The following is an 18757-nucleotide window of genomic DNA, read 5'->3' on the forward strand; positions in this document are numbered from 1 at the left end:
AAAAAGTGCTGTTGTTCATTCCCTCCACCAGTGGAGCCCCTCACAGGTGTTCCACCAGGAGCTGAGAGTGCCCAGGATCACAAAAATTCCAAACTTTGAGGCAAGAGAGGATCTCAGAGGAGATTTCCCCAGAGATTCTGGTGAATCAGTTTGGTGCATTCAGGGATTCTCCCATCACTGCACACCCTCAGGGTCTCTCTTGGGGCGTTGAAGCCCATGGACATGGGCAGGGAATTTCAGGATTCCTTGCCCTGACAGGAATTTCAGGGGAATCTCAGGCCTTGAGTTTGGGCAGAACTTCAGTGTCCCCCTGTCTCCTTTTGGTGGAGTTTGGGAGGAAGGGAGGGAGGAGCTCGGAACCAAACAGGCAGCGCTGAGCTCGTTCATCACGAGCCATGTTCTGAAGGGGAACAACAAAACTCTGTCCTGCTGGGTTTGGTGACTCCTGGATGTTTGCAGGACCTGCACATTCTCCTCACGTGCTGCCACGTGCATCTGTGCTTTCCCTGGGGTTTCATGCAAACCTCTGAATTTTTAATGTCTCGGCATTTTCATAATTGCAACACGCAGGTTTTTTCCGTGGCATTTTAACAACTCCCACAGCCTTTGCTTTCCAGAGTAATTGGGATTCTTTAAAGCTTAGGAAAACACAACAAGTTACAGTAAGAAAATATTGATGTGTAAGAAGGGGGACAGGAACAGGTCTTTGCTCAAAGCTGCCTTGTCCCCTCACCCTGCAGCAGTCGTGGGGCTTCTGTAGCTCTCTAAAAATGGGTTTAACTCAAATAATGGTAACTGTGCTTCCTGCTGCCCGATGGCATCATCCAGGGATTGCAAGTAACAGCAAGCCCTGTGCAGTCAGAACACAGAGGGAAACATGTTTTGCAGGTGCCTCAAATGCAGTGCTGGTTTGTGTGCAGATAATCATCATCCTCACTTGTTTAGGCCCTGGGGCTTTCACAGCTCTGCTGTGATGCACTGGCACAGAAATATTTGGGGTTTTTCCGTGAAACAGGAGTATTTGGGGTTTTTACATGACGGGATCTCGGGGAGGAAAAGCAGCAATAACAAGGGACAAATCTGAAGAATTTTAAAATTTTAAAAATTTTAAAAGCATCGTGAGCTGGGTTTTGGAGAGCACCTCCAGCAGGTCAAGGGGGATGTTATTCCCACTGCTCTGCCTTGGAGAGGCCACATCTGGAATGGCTCTGGGATCCCCAGTCCAAGAGAGGCGTGGAAATACTGCAGTGAGTCTGGTGGAGAGCCACAGAGACAACCAGGGGATTGGAGACTGTGTCATCCAGGAAGGCTGGGAGGGCTGGGATCATTTATCCAGAGAGGCTGGGAGAGCTGGGGTTGGTCATCAGAGAGGCTGGGAGAGCTGGGATCATTTATCCAGAAAGCTGGGAGAGCAGGGATTGGTCATAAGAGAGGCTGAGAGAGCTGGGATCATTTATCCAGAGAGCTGGGAGAGCTGGGATTGGTCATCAGAGAGGCTGGGAGAGCCTTTCTGGATCATTTATCCAGAAAGTGGAGGAATTGGTCATGAGAGAGCAGGGAGAGGTGGGGTCATTCATCCAGAGAGGCTGGGAGAGCTGGGATGGGTCATCAGAGAGCTGGGAGAGCTGGGATCATTTATCCAGAGAGGCTGGGAGAGCTGAGATTGGTCATTAGAGAAGCTGGGAGAGCTGGGATCATTTCTCCAGAGAGCTAGGAGAGCTGGGATCATTTATCCAGAGAGGCTGGGAGAGCTGAGATTGGTCATTAGAGAAGCTGGGAGAGCTGGGATCATTTCTCCAGAGAGGTAGGAGAGCTGGGATCATTTATCCAGAGAGCTGGGAGAGCAGGAATTGGTCATCAGAGAGCTGGGAGAGCTGGGATCATTCATCCAGAGAGGCTGAGAGAGCAGGAATTGGTCATCAGAGAGCTGGGATTGGTCATCAGAGAGCTGGGAGAGCTGGGATCATTCATCCAGAGAGGCTGGAAGAGTTGGAATCATTTATCCAGAGAGGCTGGGAGAGCTGGGATCATACATCCAGGGATGCTGGGAGAGCTGGGATCGTTTATCCAGAGAGGCTGGGAGAGCTGGGATTGGTCGTTAGAGAAGCTGGGAGAGTTGGATCAGTCATCCAGAGAGTCTGGGAGAGTTGGATCATTTATCCGGAGAGGCTGGGAGAGCTGGGATTGGAGGCTGGGAGAGCTGGGATCGGCCAGCCTGGAACAGAGGATGCAGAGGGAGCTCTTCCCAGTGTGTCCATGTGCTGGATGGGAGGGAATGAAGAAGAAGGAGCCACACTGGTGCTGGTGGTGCCCAGTGGCAGGAGAGGGGCACAGAGAATGGGATGGAGTTCAGGGAATTCTGTTGGCACAGTGTTCCCAGTGAGGGTGAGGGTTGTGGAATCCCTTGGAGATGTGGGAAACCCCACGTGGTGGCCCTGAGCAACCTGCTCAGACTGACCCTGCTTTGAGCAGAGTGGGTGTTACAGATAATCCACAGGGTTCCTTTCCAAACTCTTCCCTGAAAATCAAGGAATGAAGCCATGGGGTTCATTTGAAAGTAGGAGTATGAGGGTTTTTTCTCTTTTCTTTCCCATGAAAACTCATGCTGAAGTTATTACCTGGTTTTACTCATGGCTTGTTCCCTGCCCTGCCTGTTCCATCAGCCTGTGAGGAATTCCTTCTTGGCGTTCCTTTTCCACCCTTCCCCTGCGTTCAGCAGGCACAGAAGTGTTCCCAAAGCCAAACCTCAGAGCCACCTCAGTTGGAATATTCAGTGTTGTGTTGGCACTGCCAGAGTGAGCTGATGGTTCCTGTGCTTCTCCCCGCTCTGTCCCTCAGGCACTTTGCCAGCCCAGGACAAACCCTCGCAGAGGCCGTCGGAGAGCACAAACTGCAGCCCTTCCAGGAAGAGATCCACGTCGGAGAGCACGTCTCCTCCAGGCAAGTCGTGCTCAGGGGCCTTGGTTTGGGAGCAGTGCTGAGCTCAGACCTCACTGGGACACGGGCCCGGCGCAGCATCAGTGTGAGGACTTCAGCTCGTGGAGAGAACGGGGTTTTCCACTGGTATTTTGGGATGCAAGTGCTGTGGATTGGGTGGAGGACAGGGAGACTTGAGAAGAGGCGGCACAGCTACGGCAGGGTGGGGTTTGGTTCCTCACCAGGGTGAGTTAGGCCTTGTGAAGCTCAGGGCTTTAATGTTCTCAAGACCTGTGACATTGCAATTAATCTGTGAATTAGAGGAATGAATTAATTCCTGGGGAAGAACCTGACTCCTGTGCTGCTCTGGAGGGTCTCTGCCCTGGCAGGGTTGGGGCTGTGCTGTTGGGTTTTCCTCCTCACAGGTGGGAATCCTGCCAAGGTGATGGAGGATGACACACTGCTCATCCCCTTATCACTGATGATACAGCTGTGCCCACCCCCAGGCAGGTCAGGAATGATCCTGAGAGAGGGATGGAAGTGCTGACAGGAGCTCTGGTAGCACCTCATCGAGTCCATCAGATGCACAGAGTCCTGGGGCAGCTGAGCAGATTTGTGCAGCAGGATGTGGAACTGCCTTCCTCGGCCGTGGGATGACATTCCCTGCACGTCACTGCTTGAGGATCATGAGGAAGGGAAAGGTTCTCTCTCCTGACAGGGCAGTGGAGCTGGGGAAGAGGCTGGAGCAGCAGGAGCAGCTGAGGGAGCTGGGGGGGGCTCATCCCAGAGAAAAGGAGGCGCAGGGGGGACCTTCTGGCTCTGCAACTCCCTGACAGGAGGGGGGAGCCAGGGAGAGATCAGGCTCTGCTCCCAGGAAACGGGATGGGATGAGAGGAAATGGCCTCAAGCTGTGCCAGGGGAGGGGCAGGTTGGACATGAGGAGGAATTTCTTGCTGGAAATGGTTGTTAAGGATTGGAATGGGCTCCTGGGAGGTTTGGAGTCTCCACCCCTGGAGGTGTCCAAGGAAGGAGTGGACGTGGCACTGAGTGCTCTGGGCTGGGGGACAAGGTGGGGAGGGGACAAAGATTGGACTGGATGGTCTTGGAGGTCTTTTCCACCATTAACAATTCCATGATTCTGTGATTCTGTGTATTTGGGCTCTCTTTTGTAAAGAGCTCACCCGTGTGTGGATGTGTGTGTGTTCCTGGCAGTCACATTTTCACCCCTGGGACAATGTCAAATTTATGGACCAAGCTGTGACAGGGAAGATCTGAAAACCTTCATTTCCTGCATGTTACCATCCAGCTGTGAAATGTGTGATGAACCAGACCCTGACAGGAAAGATTGGCGAGATTCCACTCCTTCCATGGGCAGGGGAAGGAGTCCCTGCCCATTGCAGGGGGTGGGATGAGAACACAGAATCCCAGGATATGCTGAGTTGGAAGGGACCCATAAGGATCATCAAATCCAACCCTTAGCCCTGCACAGGACCATCCCTGACATTTAAGATCCCTTCCAACCCACACTGGTCTGGGATTCTGTAAAGATGGAATGGGGGCTTCCCTGAGGTTGGACAGAGGGACATCCAGCGTGTTGACCCATTTTGTAAGAAGCCCAGTTGTAGAAATGCTCCTGATAGCAGAATTCAGACATCCTTAGACACCCAAGGTGACTGTAAAATGTGGTGAACCCTTGGGATTGGTACTTCCAGGACAGTTGGGATTTCCATCTAGCAAGAATGTGCCAAAACTGTTTCCTCCACTTTAAGCAAATGTTTGCAACCGGTGCTGCATTCAGGACAGGCTGCAAAATCCTCAGCAGTGGGGAAGGGATCTCCTCTTTTCCTCTGGCTCATCCACCTTCTTCTCACTCCCTGGAAAGGGGAGCTGCCTCAGTGTAACTCTGGGAATGGGAAGTGTTAACAGCTCGGGAGTGTTCTGTGCAGGAGCATTGGAATGACATGAATCACAAGTTTATCAGCTCCAGAGTGGATGATGCAGCTGAAAGGACCGGCCATTGTTGTATTTTCCGTGGATCTGGAATGCCTGTGGGATTTCAGGGTGTTTGTCAGAGGGCTGCAGCTGGCCCTGGGATGGGAGCCTGGAGTGTCCCATCCCTTTGGAGCCGTTCCCAAGCTCTGCTTCCAGGACACCCAGCAGGCCGGGTCAGGGTTGCTGTGCTGGCGGGTGGGTTCTGTGAGGAGCCCCCATGTGCCTCTAAAGGCCACGAGAAAGCAAGGGGTGATTTATCTTGGTTATTCCATCTGAAATGGAAAGCTGGAGGTATAACTCCAGGTTGTTTTGGAGTTGTTGGGGCTGTGCAGGTGCTCACAGTCAGCTCACAGGAGGCCACTCTTGTCCTTTGTCACCAGGAGGGACGTTGGTCAGAGGGGGATTTTTGAAACGTACTTTGCTGACTCTCCCTCCCCCAAACTCTCTGAAGCACCTTCTCTTCTGCACTTAAAATCCCTGGCTTTGGAATCACAGTGAGGATTCCATTTCTCCAGAGCAGCACCCTGGGACCAACGAGCCCTGGGGCTGGAAAACATTTAAACTGGTTGTGCTTTGTCTCTGTCAACTCACAAATAATCTCCCTTCTGTCAGAGGTAGAACCCTTCCTACAGCACTTTGTGCTCTTCACTGTGACAGTTCCCTGGACACCAGACTGCTCAGGCTCCAGCCTGGGCCCCGCTGGGTTAAGCAGATCTGATCTGAATAATTGGCCACAATTACTGTAACGTTTTGTCAGTGCTAATATGCAGTTGTGATGTATTTATGAGGAGGCAGCATCCATTTCATTCCAGGAAGAACAGGGTTTCTTCTGATGGAACGTTATCACTGAGGAGCAGCAGGGCAGCTTTGGGAAGCTCTGAGTTTGGAACAAATCCCTTTTTTAATGCCGCATAATCTACATGGTTGACCTGGAAATTCTCTTTTTCAAACACCAGTCTGCAGCTCTAAAGCATATAACAGTTTTAAAAGTGAGATCTAAATTTACTTCCTTTGTAGATTAGCCTTTCTCTTTTGTCCAGATATTTTGATTTACCTTTGTCCAATCAGTTCTCATTAGGCTTCTATTTTTGATAAAAAAACCTACAACAGCAATGAAAAAGTTGTTTCAGTGCTTCCAAACCACTAAAAAAAAATTAAAAAAAAAAACAACAGGAAAAGTGGTTTAGAAACATTTAAGACGTTCCTCAGTTTTTATCAGGGTTGAATTTTTATGTGCAGAGACACTTTTAGTGTTGAATAGAAGGAGACTTGAGTTCTGGATTGGGTGAATCATAGAACCCTCGTTGCTTTTTGCTCTTGGAAGGGGCCGAGTGTGAATAAAGAGGAAATCACTGTTGATAATTGTTCATGTTAAAACTGATGATGTGAAGTGTCTCCTTCCCTCTGGCAGGAGGGGGGTCACGGGTGGGGATCGGTGTCTTGCCGTGGAACGTTCCGGGCGGTCCCAGGGCCCGGAACGCCGTCGGTTCAGTCAGTTGATGTGTTTCAGTTCTGACTCTTCCCAGTCCCAGCCCAGCTTTGCCTCAGGCCGTGTCTGTGTTCCAGGGATGTCGGTGCCAGCCCGGAGCGCCCGCCTGGCCCCGGCTGCCGAGGACTCTGTGGACACTCTGCTCCAGCGCATGGCACAGGAGGGCCCGCCCGCGCTGGACAAGACCCTGGAAGCCGTGATGGCCAACGTGCCACCCTCAGCCAGTCCCGCTCGGAACCACTCCAGGGAGAGAGCTCTGGGCAAGCAGGACAACCTGGTGGCTCCAGCCATTCCCAGCAGCTCCTGCAGCGACAGCATCTCCCTCCTGTCGGAGCGGCTGCCCGGCAGCTACTCCCCGAGGCACCTCAAGAGGAGCGTGGTGGAGGCCATGCAGCGCCAAGCGAGGAAAATGTGCAATTACAACAAGATCCTGGCCACAAAAAAAAATCTGGACCACGTCAATAAGATCCTGAAGGCCAAAAAGCTGCAGAGGCAGTCGCGGACCGGGAACAACTTCGTGAAGCGGCGGCCGGGGCGGCCCAGGAAGTACCCGCTGCAGGCTGTGGTGTCCATGCAGGCCTTCCAGGCCCACAGGCTGGTCAGCCAGGAGCTGGAGAACGGGGAGCCGAGCAGCAGCCCCCTGCACCTGGGCCCTGACACCATCACGGACGTCATCGAGGCCGTGGTGCAGAGCGTGAACCTGAACCCCGAGCACCGCAAGGGCTGGAAGAGGAAGAGGTGGCTGCCGGAGGAACAGGCCAGGAAGAGGCACAAGTCTTTGCCTGAGGATGAACAGGAGAGCAATAAGAGGTGATTCCCTTGCAGTTTTGTCCCCTTATTGATTTTGTAACGTTTCAGTCCGTGAGGGAACCCTCTGCTCAGGGATTCCTCTGAATCTCACCAAGCACGTGTAACAATCTGCTTTTACTAAGGAGCTCAGTTTAGAGGGAATCAACATGTTTTAGTGTGCTCCAGGCCTTCCTCAGACACTGAACACACCCCAAAACAGGATAGGATCTCAGGAGACCTAAAACTGTTGGTTCTGTGCTTGTGGCTCAAGTGAAGCAAGTTCTTGGTTGTGTTGGTGAAGGGTAAGTTTGATGAGTCGGTAACGGGGTTACTACTGAGGTGCAGTAAGGTTGTTCCTTCCTCCTGTGTGGAGTAAGGAACTCTGAAGAGTTGTGGGAACTCTGGAGTGTTACCAGTGTAGATCACAGCCTAAGACAGGTGTGAGGTGAGATCACTGGATGCACAAAGTGAAGAGTGAAGCCAAGGCAGCAGGGAGGAGGTAAGGGGTACCCCTCTGCAGTCACTAGCACAGGACCACACCAGGAATCCCTCTCTGATCTAATCTTCTCATGCTTGTCCCCAGAGTCATCAACAAACAGATCAAACTCTGACAGAAGTTTTCCTTTCCAGAAATGGGTTCAGGGGCTGCTCTGTGACTCTCTTGAAGGCCAAGGAAAGGGTTACCACACACTATTTTTAGAGTCCAGAGGCAGAGAGCATGAGCTGCCTTCTGAATTACTCAACTGAGGCTCCAAGGGATAAACATTAGCAGTACAAACAACATTCTTTTTGTAATAACTAATAATGTTACTAAAAAATATTGTGCATTTCTTCAGATTATGCTTAACCCCCCACTTGATCATGGTCGTTGAGTTGCATTTTTTTTTAAGTAGCTGAGGCTGTTGAATTAACTGTTAATTCAGAGACTTTTTCTGCTGAGCAGACAACAGAGAGGAATAATGAAATCTGGGGAGAGGATCTTTATGGCAAGGTAATCTTTAATCTTTACTTTTTCCTTCCAGTTTTTCTGAGCCAGTAGCTGAACCTCCCAGTCCACAGGATGCCCTTGGGAAACCACCTGAGCCTGAGAACCCTGAGCAGCCTCTGCCTGCTCTGCCCCAGCGGGAGAAGAAAGCCCCTCGACCCCCAAAGAAGAAGTACCAGAAGGCAGGGCTCTACTCTGACGTGTACAAAACAACAGAGTAAGTAAAGCTGCTCTCTGACAGTCCACTGCAAACTCTCTCCTTTCACCCTCAGCCGTTAAGAGCTGCTGCTAATGAGGAGCTGAAATAAAACATCAGCTTAACTGAGGCCTGTGAAAAATCAGGCACGTGGTAATTGTCAGAACCCGAGGCAGCGGAGATGTGAAATGTAACCCCAGTCTGAAAGCAGCCTTGAGCAGCCTGAAAGAGTTTCTGGTATTGACTTTGAAGAAGGTGAGAGCTCCATTCAGCAGTTCTGAGGGGGCTGGGGGAGCTGGGTGTGTGCAGGTGCTGAGCACAGTGTCTGCAGGAAAGGGGCTCTTAGATCCCTGTTTTCACTGGCTGAATGGGACAACTGCTCATCTTGTGTGTGAAGGAATTCCAGATATGCACCCAGTCCCTTTCACAGCTCAGTGAAGTTCATCTCCATTTTCTGTGAGATGTTTAGGGTAGAAATCCAACATTCCTTCATTTTTTCCCACTGGCTCACAGCCTGGTGTCCATTAGGACGTGGACACCTCCTCCTTCCCCTTCCCTTTGTAGTCACATTTCCTGCAGCCATCTGAACAAATGTGTTGAAGTCAGGAATTCGTGCTCCTGTTGTGATGGGATCTGACAGGTTGAAAAGAGAGAAAATTTGGCACCTTCTCACTTTGTCCCGTAAAAATGTTACAGAGACCACTGGGAAGCTGCCAGTGCAGTCCATCAGCTGCTCCTGGTGTGTTCTCTGTCCACAGTGGAATGAAGGCATCTTTGTCATGGATCAAAGATCAAGTGATGAAAGGATCAAGACTCTTTAAGGAGAAGAAAGAAAGATCTAATCTGACCAAAGTCTTTGGCCACTTGTGTTGGAAATCAGATGTGCTAAAACTTTAACACTTGGATGGTCTGTCACTGCTTCATCCATCACTCAACACCCAAATCTGAGAATTAGCTCTGTTGCTTTAGAGAGGAGCTGAGAGAGTCTTCTCTTCTTCAGTCACTCTGGGTTTAGTTTGCTGAACTGACTGGGTAAAGGAGTCACTTCTGACTGGGTCACTCCTTTACCCAGTTGGTTCAGCAGAAGTGACTTTAGCAAGTTGGTTCAGCAAACTAAATCCACAGAGCAACAGTCACTTTTTTAATCAGATTCTCTGCTGATTTAATGTGCTGTTCCAGTTCTGCTGCCAGGGCAGACATCTGGCAGTGCAGGAGGAGAGCAGAAGTTCATCTTGTTATCCCACTATTTATGTAACTTCCTGCTGGAGGATTTGGGAAACCTGGTCTGAGTGGAGGAGGCAAAGGGAGCTCTGTGATCATGGGGCACCCTCTAGTGCTGCTTTCTGTCCCCATTTCCACACTCCCTGTGCCTCTTGGTGGGTTTCAACCCCTGGTTTTCTGTAGCTCTGTTTGCACTGTTCACATGCAGACACTTTGCCTTAAGGGCCATTTTCCTTCTCCATTTCATCCTTCCTAAATATTCCCTAAAATGCCACGAGGAGCCAGTGAAAGTTGTGCTGAGGTTTGCTGTTCAAAGTTCCAGCCTCTCCCTGCATCAGTCACATCCAGCAGCACAGGAAAGGTTTGTCCTGGCCTGGCCAGTGTTCTTTGACTGTTAAAAGAGATTTAAACAGCCAGTTTTAACAGATATTTTTAAACTGCTTCATTTCTCTTCAGCCACGTGCAGTTTGCCTCAGCAGGATTTCCCTCCACCTCACCTCTGTGCAGAAACCTCACTCAAATCCGGTGAGGAGAGCTCAGATTTTGATTCCTTGCAAACAAAAGGAATGGTTCCTGAGGCAGTTTCAGTTCTACCCCATTTCCAGCTATAATTTTGTGGGCAGTGGAGCTGCAGCCTCCACAGGAGTGTTCCCAACCCTCAGCTCCCACGGGGAGAGTTCCATGGATGTGGTGCTGGAGGGAGGTTCAGTGTGTGGCTGCAGCTTTGAGAACAAAGGAAGATCTCAGGCAGGAGTCACTCCCTGCATCCAGCAGTGGCTTTCCCAGAGGAGTGTAAAGTCCAGTTCACCAAAGAAATTTAGTCATTAGTGAATTAGTAATGAACTAAAATGCTGTGGATTGTTTAGAGCAATAGCAGGATTTTGATATGAGCAGTTCAGCAGGTGCCTGACTTTGCACTGGAACAATCAGCTGTGCTTTCTCCTCACCTTTTTGGCTCATTCCTTTTCCTGTGCTGGCCCTTCCTTTGTCCCAGCCTGATGTCCAGGGCACTTGGGATAGTGGTTGGATGGAATCCAGCCTTCCTCTGGGTCCCTGGGGTGGTTCACCCTGCAGTCACACCGAGTCAGACCAGCAGCAAAGCCAGCTCCTCCCCACTTAAAGTGTTTGTTGGACTGTGGTCCCAGAGAAAGCTGGGCTCCACACCTCAGAAACGTAATTCCACAGGGAACTAATCCCAGCCAACCTGGTGAGAGTGTAGGGAGAAGGCACTGGAAGCTGGAGAGGGGGAACAGAAAAAAAGGGGAGGAGAGGGATGAGGAGAAATGAAGGTACAGGGAAGACAACTGTGGTTCTGGTCTTTGTTCCCTTCTTAGTTTGCCTGAGACTTTAGACTGACATTTTGAGACTGAGCCTGACCTTCAGCCTCTGACTGTTCTCATCTTCCACAGAAACGTCCCCTGGCCATTGCTCTGTCCTGGGAGCTTGCAGAGAGAGAGCCCAGTTCAGTCTGCTGGAGGGTTGAACCATTCCCAAAGTGGGTGGTTTAGATCTGTCCTGTCAGAAGCTGAACCAGACAGCTTTAGGCAGTGGATTAAAGAGAGGGAAGCGTTTCTTAATGAGTCATTAAGGTTGGAAAAGACCTCTAGGATCATCAAGTCCAACCTCTGAGATCATGAAGTCCAGCCTTTTATGTAGCCAGGCTTCAGTGTGTCAGATGCTCAGGAATGTCCTCCCCCAGCTCCCTGTTGTAGCTGGGCTCTTGGAAGGTCTCATTTCCCAGATTATTGGCCAGGTCTCATTTCCCAGAATTTTGGCAAGGTCTCATTTCCCAGATTATTGACCAGGTCTCACCCTGGTCCCACTGGCTTGCTTGGAATCATAAAGTGCTTTGGGTTGGGAGGCACCACAAAGCTCATCTCGTTCCACCCCTGCCATGGGCAGGAACACCTTCCCCTATCCCAGGTTGCTCCAAGCCCTTTCCAACCTGGCCTTGAGCATTTCCAGGGATCCAGGGGCAGCCACAGCTTCTCTGGGCAACCACAAAGCCCAGCCTGAAAGGGCCCATCCTGGTTGGAACAGGCAGGCCTGGCAACACACACCTTTTCTTGACACTGCAGAGAGGCCTTTTTGAAGTCACAAAGCTTTTTTTTTACGTAGTATTTATGTTTATAAAACTGCCTGTGTGGTTTATACTTGATGATTTTAGCGTATTTCCTTTTTTATTTCTGCTTTCCTTTTGATATTTCCTTTCAATATTTAATTTCCTTCTAATATTTCTGCTCGCTTTTGGCATCTCAGCCCTTCCCTCTGAAGCCCCTCGAGCCCTGAGGCCCTTTCTGCTCTCACTTATGACCAGGGCTGACCCAGGAGGGTCCACAGAGCCTGGAGGAATTCATGGGATATTCTGTGTTTTCAGATAATCACCTCCTTCATTTCCCTTTCACTCTGGGCTCCTCCTTGTAATTTATTCGTTGTAGTTTTATTTTAACATTTGCACAGAATGTGGGTGTGTTAAAGGGCTGCACATTTAGGTTGAATTAAGTCACCTTCCTATGGAATGTTTTCCATTTTCTCTCTGCCTTTGGTTTAAGGGTTTGCTTGCCTCTTGGGCACACTTTGCCTCTTCAAAATCCCTATTTCCTCTTAAATAGACTTTGCTTTCCAGGTCCTTTCAGTAGTTCTTTTAAGGCCTTTCTCTGCCAGTTGTGGAGATTTGGTGCAGCACAACCTGGAAGGATAAAAGATGAGAGGGGTGAGCAGGGTTTGGGTTTGGGGCATTTTGTTAGGAGGGTTTTAATCCCCCTAATTAAGCCTTTTAATCCAAGGTTTAGTAACTTGTCCTTGTGGAACAGGTACCAGAAATCCAGAAAGGTTAAGAAGAGAATATAAACCACAAATTATTGCCATCCATTAGTTCTGTTTCTGACCTTCAGAGAATCCTGGAATGCTTTGGGTTGGAAGGGACCTTAAAGATCAACTGATTCCACCCCTGCCATGGGCAGGGACACCTTCCACTGGCCCAGGGTGCTCCAAGCCCTGTCCAGCCTGGCCTTGGACACTCCCAGGGATCCAGGGGCAGCCACAGCTTCTCTGGGCAGCCTGTGCCAGGGCCTCCCCACCCTCCCAGGGAAGGGTTTCTTCCAGATTATTTCCAGTTGTTGATGTCTGTATCACAAAACTCGTTTTTAGCTTGCATTTTCCCTTCACAAGTTAAACAATATCCCATTTTTGATCGAGTCAGCCTGCAGTTATACAGCCAGTAAATCCCTTAAAAAGCTTCAGGACACTTCAACAGACTTCAATATGATTTAATCTTTGGTATATTTGACATTTAGAAGTCTCTTCTGGATGTTGCAGCACTAAATATAACCACATCAGGTTTTAATTTCCAGGGGCTGTCGGTGGCCAGAAGGAGATGTTTGTAAAGGCCAGGTTTTGGAGCTGACACCTGCCTGACCCATCCAACATCTCTGAATTCATATTCCTGTTCTCCCCCTCTGTAAAACTGCTTTTTAAACTCTCATTTCTGTTCCCTTCCTGGTGAACAACCTTCTGAAGGGCAGCGCAGGAACATTTGCCCTTAGCAAAGCAGGAGAGCACGTCCAGTTCCTCAGCCAAAAACCACCAGATATGATTTCTTGGTTGTCTTTTATTTGTGTAGGGTTAGTTGGTTAGTTATTGCTTTTGTATCATGTGCTGGGCATGTAAAGATGATGGTGTGCCATGAGGTGTTGCTTGAGAAAAAGAGAGGGGGGGAAAAAAGGAGAAAAAGAAAAAAAAAGAGAAAAAGAGAAAAAGAAAAAAAAAAGAGAAAGAGAAAAAAAGAGAGAAAATTATAAAAAAAGAGAAAAAGAAAAAAAGAAAAAGAAAAAAAGAGAAAAAGGAAAAAAGAGAAAATGAAAAAAGAGAAAAAAGAAAAAGAAAAAAAGAGAAAAAGGGAAAAAGAGAAAATAAAAAAAGAGAAAAAGAAAAAAGAGAAAAAGGAAAAAAGAGGAAAATAAAAAAAGAGAAAAAGAAGAAAAAGAGAAAGAAAAAGAAAAAAGAGAAAAAGAAAAAAAGAAAATAAAAAAAGAGAAAAAGAAAAAAAAGAAAATGAAAAAAAGAGAAAAGGGAAAAAAGAGAAAAAGAAAAAAGAGAAAATAAAAAAAAGAGAAAATGAAAAAAAGAGAAAAAGAAAAGAAAAAGAAAAAAGGGAAAAAGAAAAAAAAAGAGAGAAAAAAGAGGAAAGAAATAAAAAAGATGAAAAGAAGAAGAAAAGAGAAAAACAAAGAAGAAAAGAAAAATGCCCTTGTGGAAGGGCTGTGATCAGTGTGTGTGCCCTGGCAGGCAGGTTTTTGGGGGCTGTTTCTGTTGTTGTTCTCTTGTCTGATGTTCCAGAGGTGACTGAAACAGAGAAATGTCCTTTAACCAGCCCAGAGCTGTGTCTGTGCCAGGGCAGGCAGTCAGTGCCCACTGTGATGTTCTCTTGTGTCCCTGTCACAGCCCCAGGAGCCGCCTGATCCAGCTGAAGAAGGAGAAGCTGGAATACACCCCGGGGGAGCACGAGCACGGGCTGTTCCCTGCCCCCATCCACGTCGGTGGGTACCGGGGGGGTTGGGTTGGGGGGTGGGGTGGGGATCCCCTGCACTGCCCAGCTCTCTGCTCTCTCCCTCTTCCCTCTTTTTGATCCTTTTGGTGACCCCTGAACTCTGCCCAGGGCCACGCTCACCTCTCTGTGCTCCCCAGTTGGGGCTCAGGAGCCTTTTTTTGACTTGCCACGTGAGCTTTGTTTTCATTTTTTGAAATGCCAGTCTGGTGTTCAAACCTGCTTTAGCTGTGATAACCCTCTGATGAAATGCAGAGCAAGAGTCTCCTCAGAGTAAAACTGCAGCAGAGCAGCCAGAGACAATTACGACTGTTTGTTAAATCCAAAAAGCTGAGCGTGGAATAATAAATTCCCACATGTCCCTGTGTCTGACCTTAAACATGGATAAAAGGGTGGAAGAATGAAAAGCTTTGCTATTATCTAGGGTTTTATTTTATCCCCATTCTTAGGTGTTGGGTAGGACAAAAATGGGGTTTGGGGTTTCACAGAATCACAGAATCATGGAATGGTTTGGATTGGAAGGGACCTCAAAGCTCATCCAGTGCCACCCCCTGCCATGGGCAGGGACACCTTCCCCTGGCCCAGGTTGCTCCAAGTCCCATCCAACCTGGATATTTCCAGGGAAGTGCCTGTGGAAAGAAGCTGTAACCCAAGTCTAGCCCAGGCACTTGGAACTGCTGGAACTTGGGATGCTGCTCCCAGGGATGGGATGTCCCCGAGCTCCCAAAGTGCAGCTCCCATCATTTCCCAGGATGAACCAAGGTTGAGTAACTTCTCAGGTAATTGTTTCAGCTTTTGAAGCGCTGTGGTTTCTTGCTGCAAGTCCCGTCATGCCAGGCAAGTTTGGGACATTCCACTTTGTTCAGCAGGAATATTTGTCCCATCAGACACTCACATGTCACTGGCTTGTCCTCTTTAGCTGAGAAGTTTTGCTCCACGCACAGCGAGGCAGAAGAGTTGGCCAGATCTGTGTGAATCAGGGACCACAGAGCAGGTTTCAGAGCTGAAGGTGGTAATTAAAATTCTCAGCATTCTCCAAAACCTGCCCTCTGTCAGTTCCTGTTGGAATGGGGGTCATCAAACCTTCCCGTGGCTGAGGCATCTGCCAGGACACTCGGATTCCCAGTGTTTGTGCTGCTGCCACATTCCAGCTCCTGCCCTGGAACTGAGCTGCTCCCAGGGCTCCATCCAGGGCACTGGGGATGGTTTAACCCCGGAGCAGTGGCCAGCTTTGGGACTCTGCCAGGGCACTGCACTTGAGGGGGGGGAGAGGGACCTTTCCCTGCTCCAGGCTCGGTGCCAGGGCACCTGAAAGAGCCCTTTGTTTGGGCTGCTGAGGTCACAGAAGTGAAAGCAAATTCCCAGCAGATTTAGCTCTTTCCTGGAACCTGCTAGGGATGAATAAGGCATTGAAAATGAAAAGTAATTTAGGGGGGGAATTGTAAGGAAAACATTACCATTTTTATTTTCCAGTGGAGAGGGTGTGCGTGTGAATTTATATGGAACAGTTGCTGGAGGAACATAAAGGCACTTGTTGAGAGTGAGAAAAGCTGGGAAAATCAGACCTGGGAGTGACACTTCATCCTGCTCACTGCAGTTTTGGGACACAGGATTCCAGCAAAACGACCAGAGAATGTTTAATCTTGGCTAGAACTCAGCAGTGTCAGCCCTGGGGTCTGGAATGAATGATGTCATGGGTCAGGGTCCTTTTGGGGTGACAGGGAATGTCAGAGCAGAGCCAGCATCTGCAGTGAAAGCACCAGTTTCTGTCTGAAACAGTTTCAGTTATTGCTGAAAATACAGAGCATCTTGAAGCCTTTCCAAAACATTGGGGAATGTGTTTGCCAAGTCTGAATTCATTCTTAAATCTCTTCTGGTAAAGGTCACAGGAACAGGCTTGGAGGCTATTTTTAAAACTGATTTGATTTCTTTGAGTGCAGTGTTGGGATTTACCATCGTGCTGGGGCAGTGCAGCAGGTTTGTCCTGTGCTGAAGTGTTGGGTTGTGCACAGGAGAGTTCAGGGGAACCTGTCGGCCTTGAGCTGTCTCATGGAGAAGGCACAGGGTCACTTCCCAGGGCTGTGGTCACCTCTCTCAGGTGTTGTGGTCACTTCCCAGGGCTGTGGTCACCTCTGTCAGGTGTTGTGGTCACTTCCCAGGGATGTGGTCACTTCTGTCAGGTGTTTGGTCACTTCCCAGGGCCGTGGTCACCTCTGTCAGGTGTTGTCCACACTTCCCAGGGGTGTGATCACCTCTATCAGGTGTTGTGATCACTTCACAGGGCTGTGGTCACTTCTGTCAGGTGTTGTCCTCACTTCCCAGGGCCATGGTCACCTCTGTCAGGTGTTGTGGTCACTTCACAGGACTGTGGTCAGTTGTGTCAGGTGTTGTCACTTCTCAAGACTGTGGTCACTTCTCTCAGGTGTTGTGGTCAGTTGTTTCAGGTGCTGTTGTCCCTTCCCAGGGCTGTGGTCAGTTGTGTCAGGTGTTGTCTCTTTGCAGGCCTGTGGTCACCTCTGTCAGATGTTATGGTCAGTTCTGTCAGGTGCTGTGGTCAGTTCTGTCAGGTGCTGTGGTCAGTTCTGTCAGATGCTGTGATCATTTCTCTCAAATGTTATGGTCAGTTCTGTCAGGTGTTGTGGTCATTTCTCAGATGTTATGGTCAGTTCTGTCAGGTGCTGTGGTCATTTCTCTCAGGTGTTAAGGTCAGTTCTGTCAGGTGCTGTGGTCATTTCTCTCAGGTGCTGTGGTCAGTTCTCTCAGGTGTTGTGGTCACCTCTCAGTGCTGTGGTCAGTTCTCTCAGCTGTTGTGGTCAGTTCTCTCAGATGTTAAGGTCAGTTCTGTCAGGTGCTGTGGTCAGTTCTCTCAGATGTTGTGGTCAGTTCTCTCAGGTGTTGTGGTCACCTCTCTCAGAGCTGTGGTCAGTTCTGTCAGGTGCTATGGTCAGTTCTCTCAGGTGCTGTGGTCACCTCTCTCAGTGCTGTGGTCAGTTCTGTCAGGTGCTATGGTCAGTTCTCTCAGGTGCTGTGGTCACCTCTCTCAGTGCTGTGGTCACTTGTGCCAGGTGCTGTTGTCCCTGCCCAGGGCTGTGGTCGGATCTGAGCCAACACCTTCCCTGCCTGTCCCTGGCAGGTCCCACCTGAGCAGGGCAGGAGAGCAGAACACGGACACAGAGGCTCTTCCCCGAGCCTGCCCTGACAGACAGAATGTTCTGGGAGGTTTCTGCTCCCGTGTCCCTTCCAGAGGCCCTGTCAGACCCTGGCGAGGTGCCTGGAGCGGTTCCCGTTCTCCGGGGACACGTGGAGATGAGTGTGTGCCACTTACCAACCTTTCTGTTCCAGGAAAGTACCTCAGACAAAAGAGAATTGACTTCCAGCTGCCTTACGACATCCTCTGGCAGTGGAAACACAACCAGGTAGGAGATAAAAAGCCAAGATTGTGATCAGAAGCCTTAGAAAGGAAGCGGCAGCACACGAGAGCTGTGTTTGCACATCCTGCCTGCTGGGGAATATCTTGTTGCTGCCACTGTGTGAGGAGAGAAGGGATTTGCAGATTTGCATATGTGTTTAATGTGGATAATTCCCATTATTCCCTCTCTTGCAAAATAGCAATCCCGGGAGTTTCTGCTGGCAAAAGTCATGGATTTGGCTGCAGACTCTTATTTTGGTGGTGCTGCCTCGTGCAGGGAGCTGGTTCCAGACACGCCCCGGGAGAATTCGGGTGTTCTGCCAGCAGCACTGAGGAATCTCAGCCCTTATTTTTCTTGGATCCGTCCCAGCAGAGTGGAATTTATTTTTCACTTGCAAGCTGAAATTTTCCTGCTGGGGGAAGAAGAGGAATCGTTGAACAGGCTCGTTCCCTTTAAAAGAGCTTTAAATGTGTGCAAGCCTAAAAATAGGAGGGGCTTTTTGTTGTTTTCCCCTGAGAAGTTTCCACCAAGAGATTCACCACAGGATTTGAGGCTGGAGGGGGAAATCTGTCCCTGGCTCTGTAGCAAGAAAGTGCTCTCAGATGTGTAACTTGAGCATGTAAATTAGCAGGACAAATTCCCAGGTGCTGTGGCCCCTGGAATCTGATCCTCAAGTCAGGGGCCTTGGGGACACCTCAGCTGAGGGCACTTCCTTGCCACGTGTTGACGCTGAGTTGCATCTGCCTGTCTCATCTGCTCGGTATTCCATAAATAATAAATACATGGAATCTGTTTCCTTGACATTTTCCATCTCTCCCTGGAATGTCGGAGGCCCCTGCAGAGGAGTTTCTCTGTGCAGGGGTGTGGAGGTGTCAGGGTCGTGCCTGTGTGTCACTGAGGGAGGGCTCTTAGTGCAGGAAATGTGTGTGAAACACACACATAATTTCCAGTTATTCCTCAAAGCTCGTCTGAAAGGCTGGAATATATCTGAAATTATTATGAACTGTGGTGTAAGCTTCCCTTTTCCCTCCTGCCATCTCCATCTGCAGAGGAAGTTCCTCTGATGAGAAGATGAATCTGCATTTCTCCCACCTGTACTCACAGTGTTCAGAGAATCCCTTAGATTAGAAAAGACCCTTGAGGTCACTGGGTAGCTTTGACAAGCACCTTGATTTTTCTACTTCACTTTTTCAAGCGTTAGCACATGGCGACT

General features: G+C 49.4%; 2 protein-coding genes and 1 long non-coding RNA gene across 3 annotated transcripts in view; 2 read left to right on the top strand and 1 right to left on the bottom strand.

The window, feature by feature from the left end:
• The window catches only part of ASH1L (ASH1 like histone lysine methyltransferase), a 65040-nt gene that overhangs the window by 25429 nt on the left and 20854 nt on the right, over positions 1-18757 (top strand). The window contains 5 exon segments of the mRNA XM_032713203.1: positions 2839-2940; positions 6475-7207; positions 8209-8388; positions 14032-14126; positions 17477-17550. Of these exon segments, the coding sequence (XP_032569094.1) occupies positions 2839-2940; positions 6475-7207; positions 8209-8388; positions 14032-14126; positions 17477-17550 (1184 nt within the window).
• On the bottom strand, positions 8553-11169 carry LOC116799888. Its single transcript, XR_004361134.1, has 3 exons — positions 10966-11169; positions 10536-10824; positions 8553-9000 (listed from the first exon to the last, which is right to left on the bottom strand). It is a non-coding gene; the product is annotated as an uncharacterized LOC116799888 (long non-coding RNA).
• Positions 14153-17470, top strand: LOC116799860. Its single transcript, XM_032713308.1, has 3 exons — positions 14153-16701; positions 16768-16897; positions 16983-17470. Exons 1-3 carry the CDS (start codon positions 16184-16186, stop codon positions 17235-17237), a joined length of 903 nt encoding a protein of 300 aa, XP_032569199.1. The 5' UTR covers positions 14153-16183; the 3' UTR covers positions 17238-17470.

Source organism: Chiroxiphia lanceolata, chromosome 29 (genome assembly GCF_009829145.1).
Source record: "Chiroxiphia lanceolata isolate bChiLan1 chromosome 29, bChiLan1.pri, whole genome shotgun sequence".
Lineage (NCBI taxonomy): Eukaryota > Metazoa > Chordata > Aves > Passeriformes > Pipridae > Chiroxiphia > Chiroxiphia lanceolata.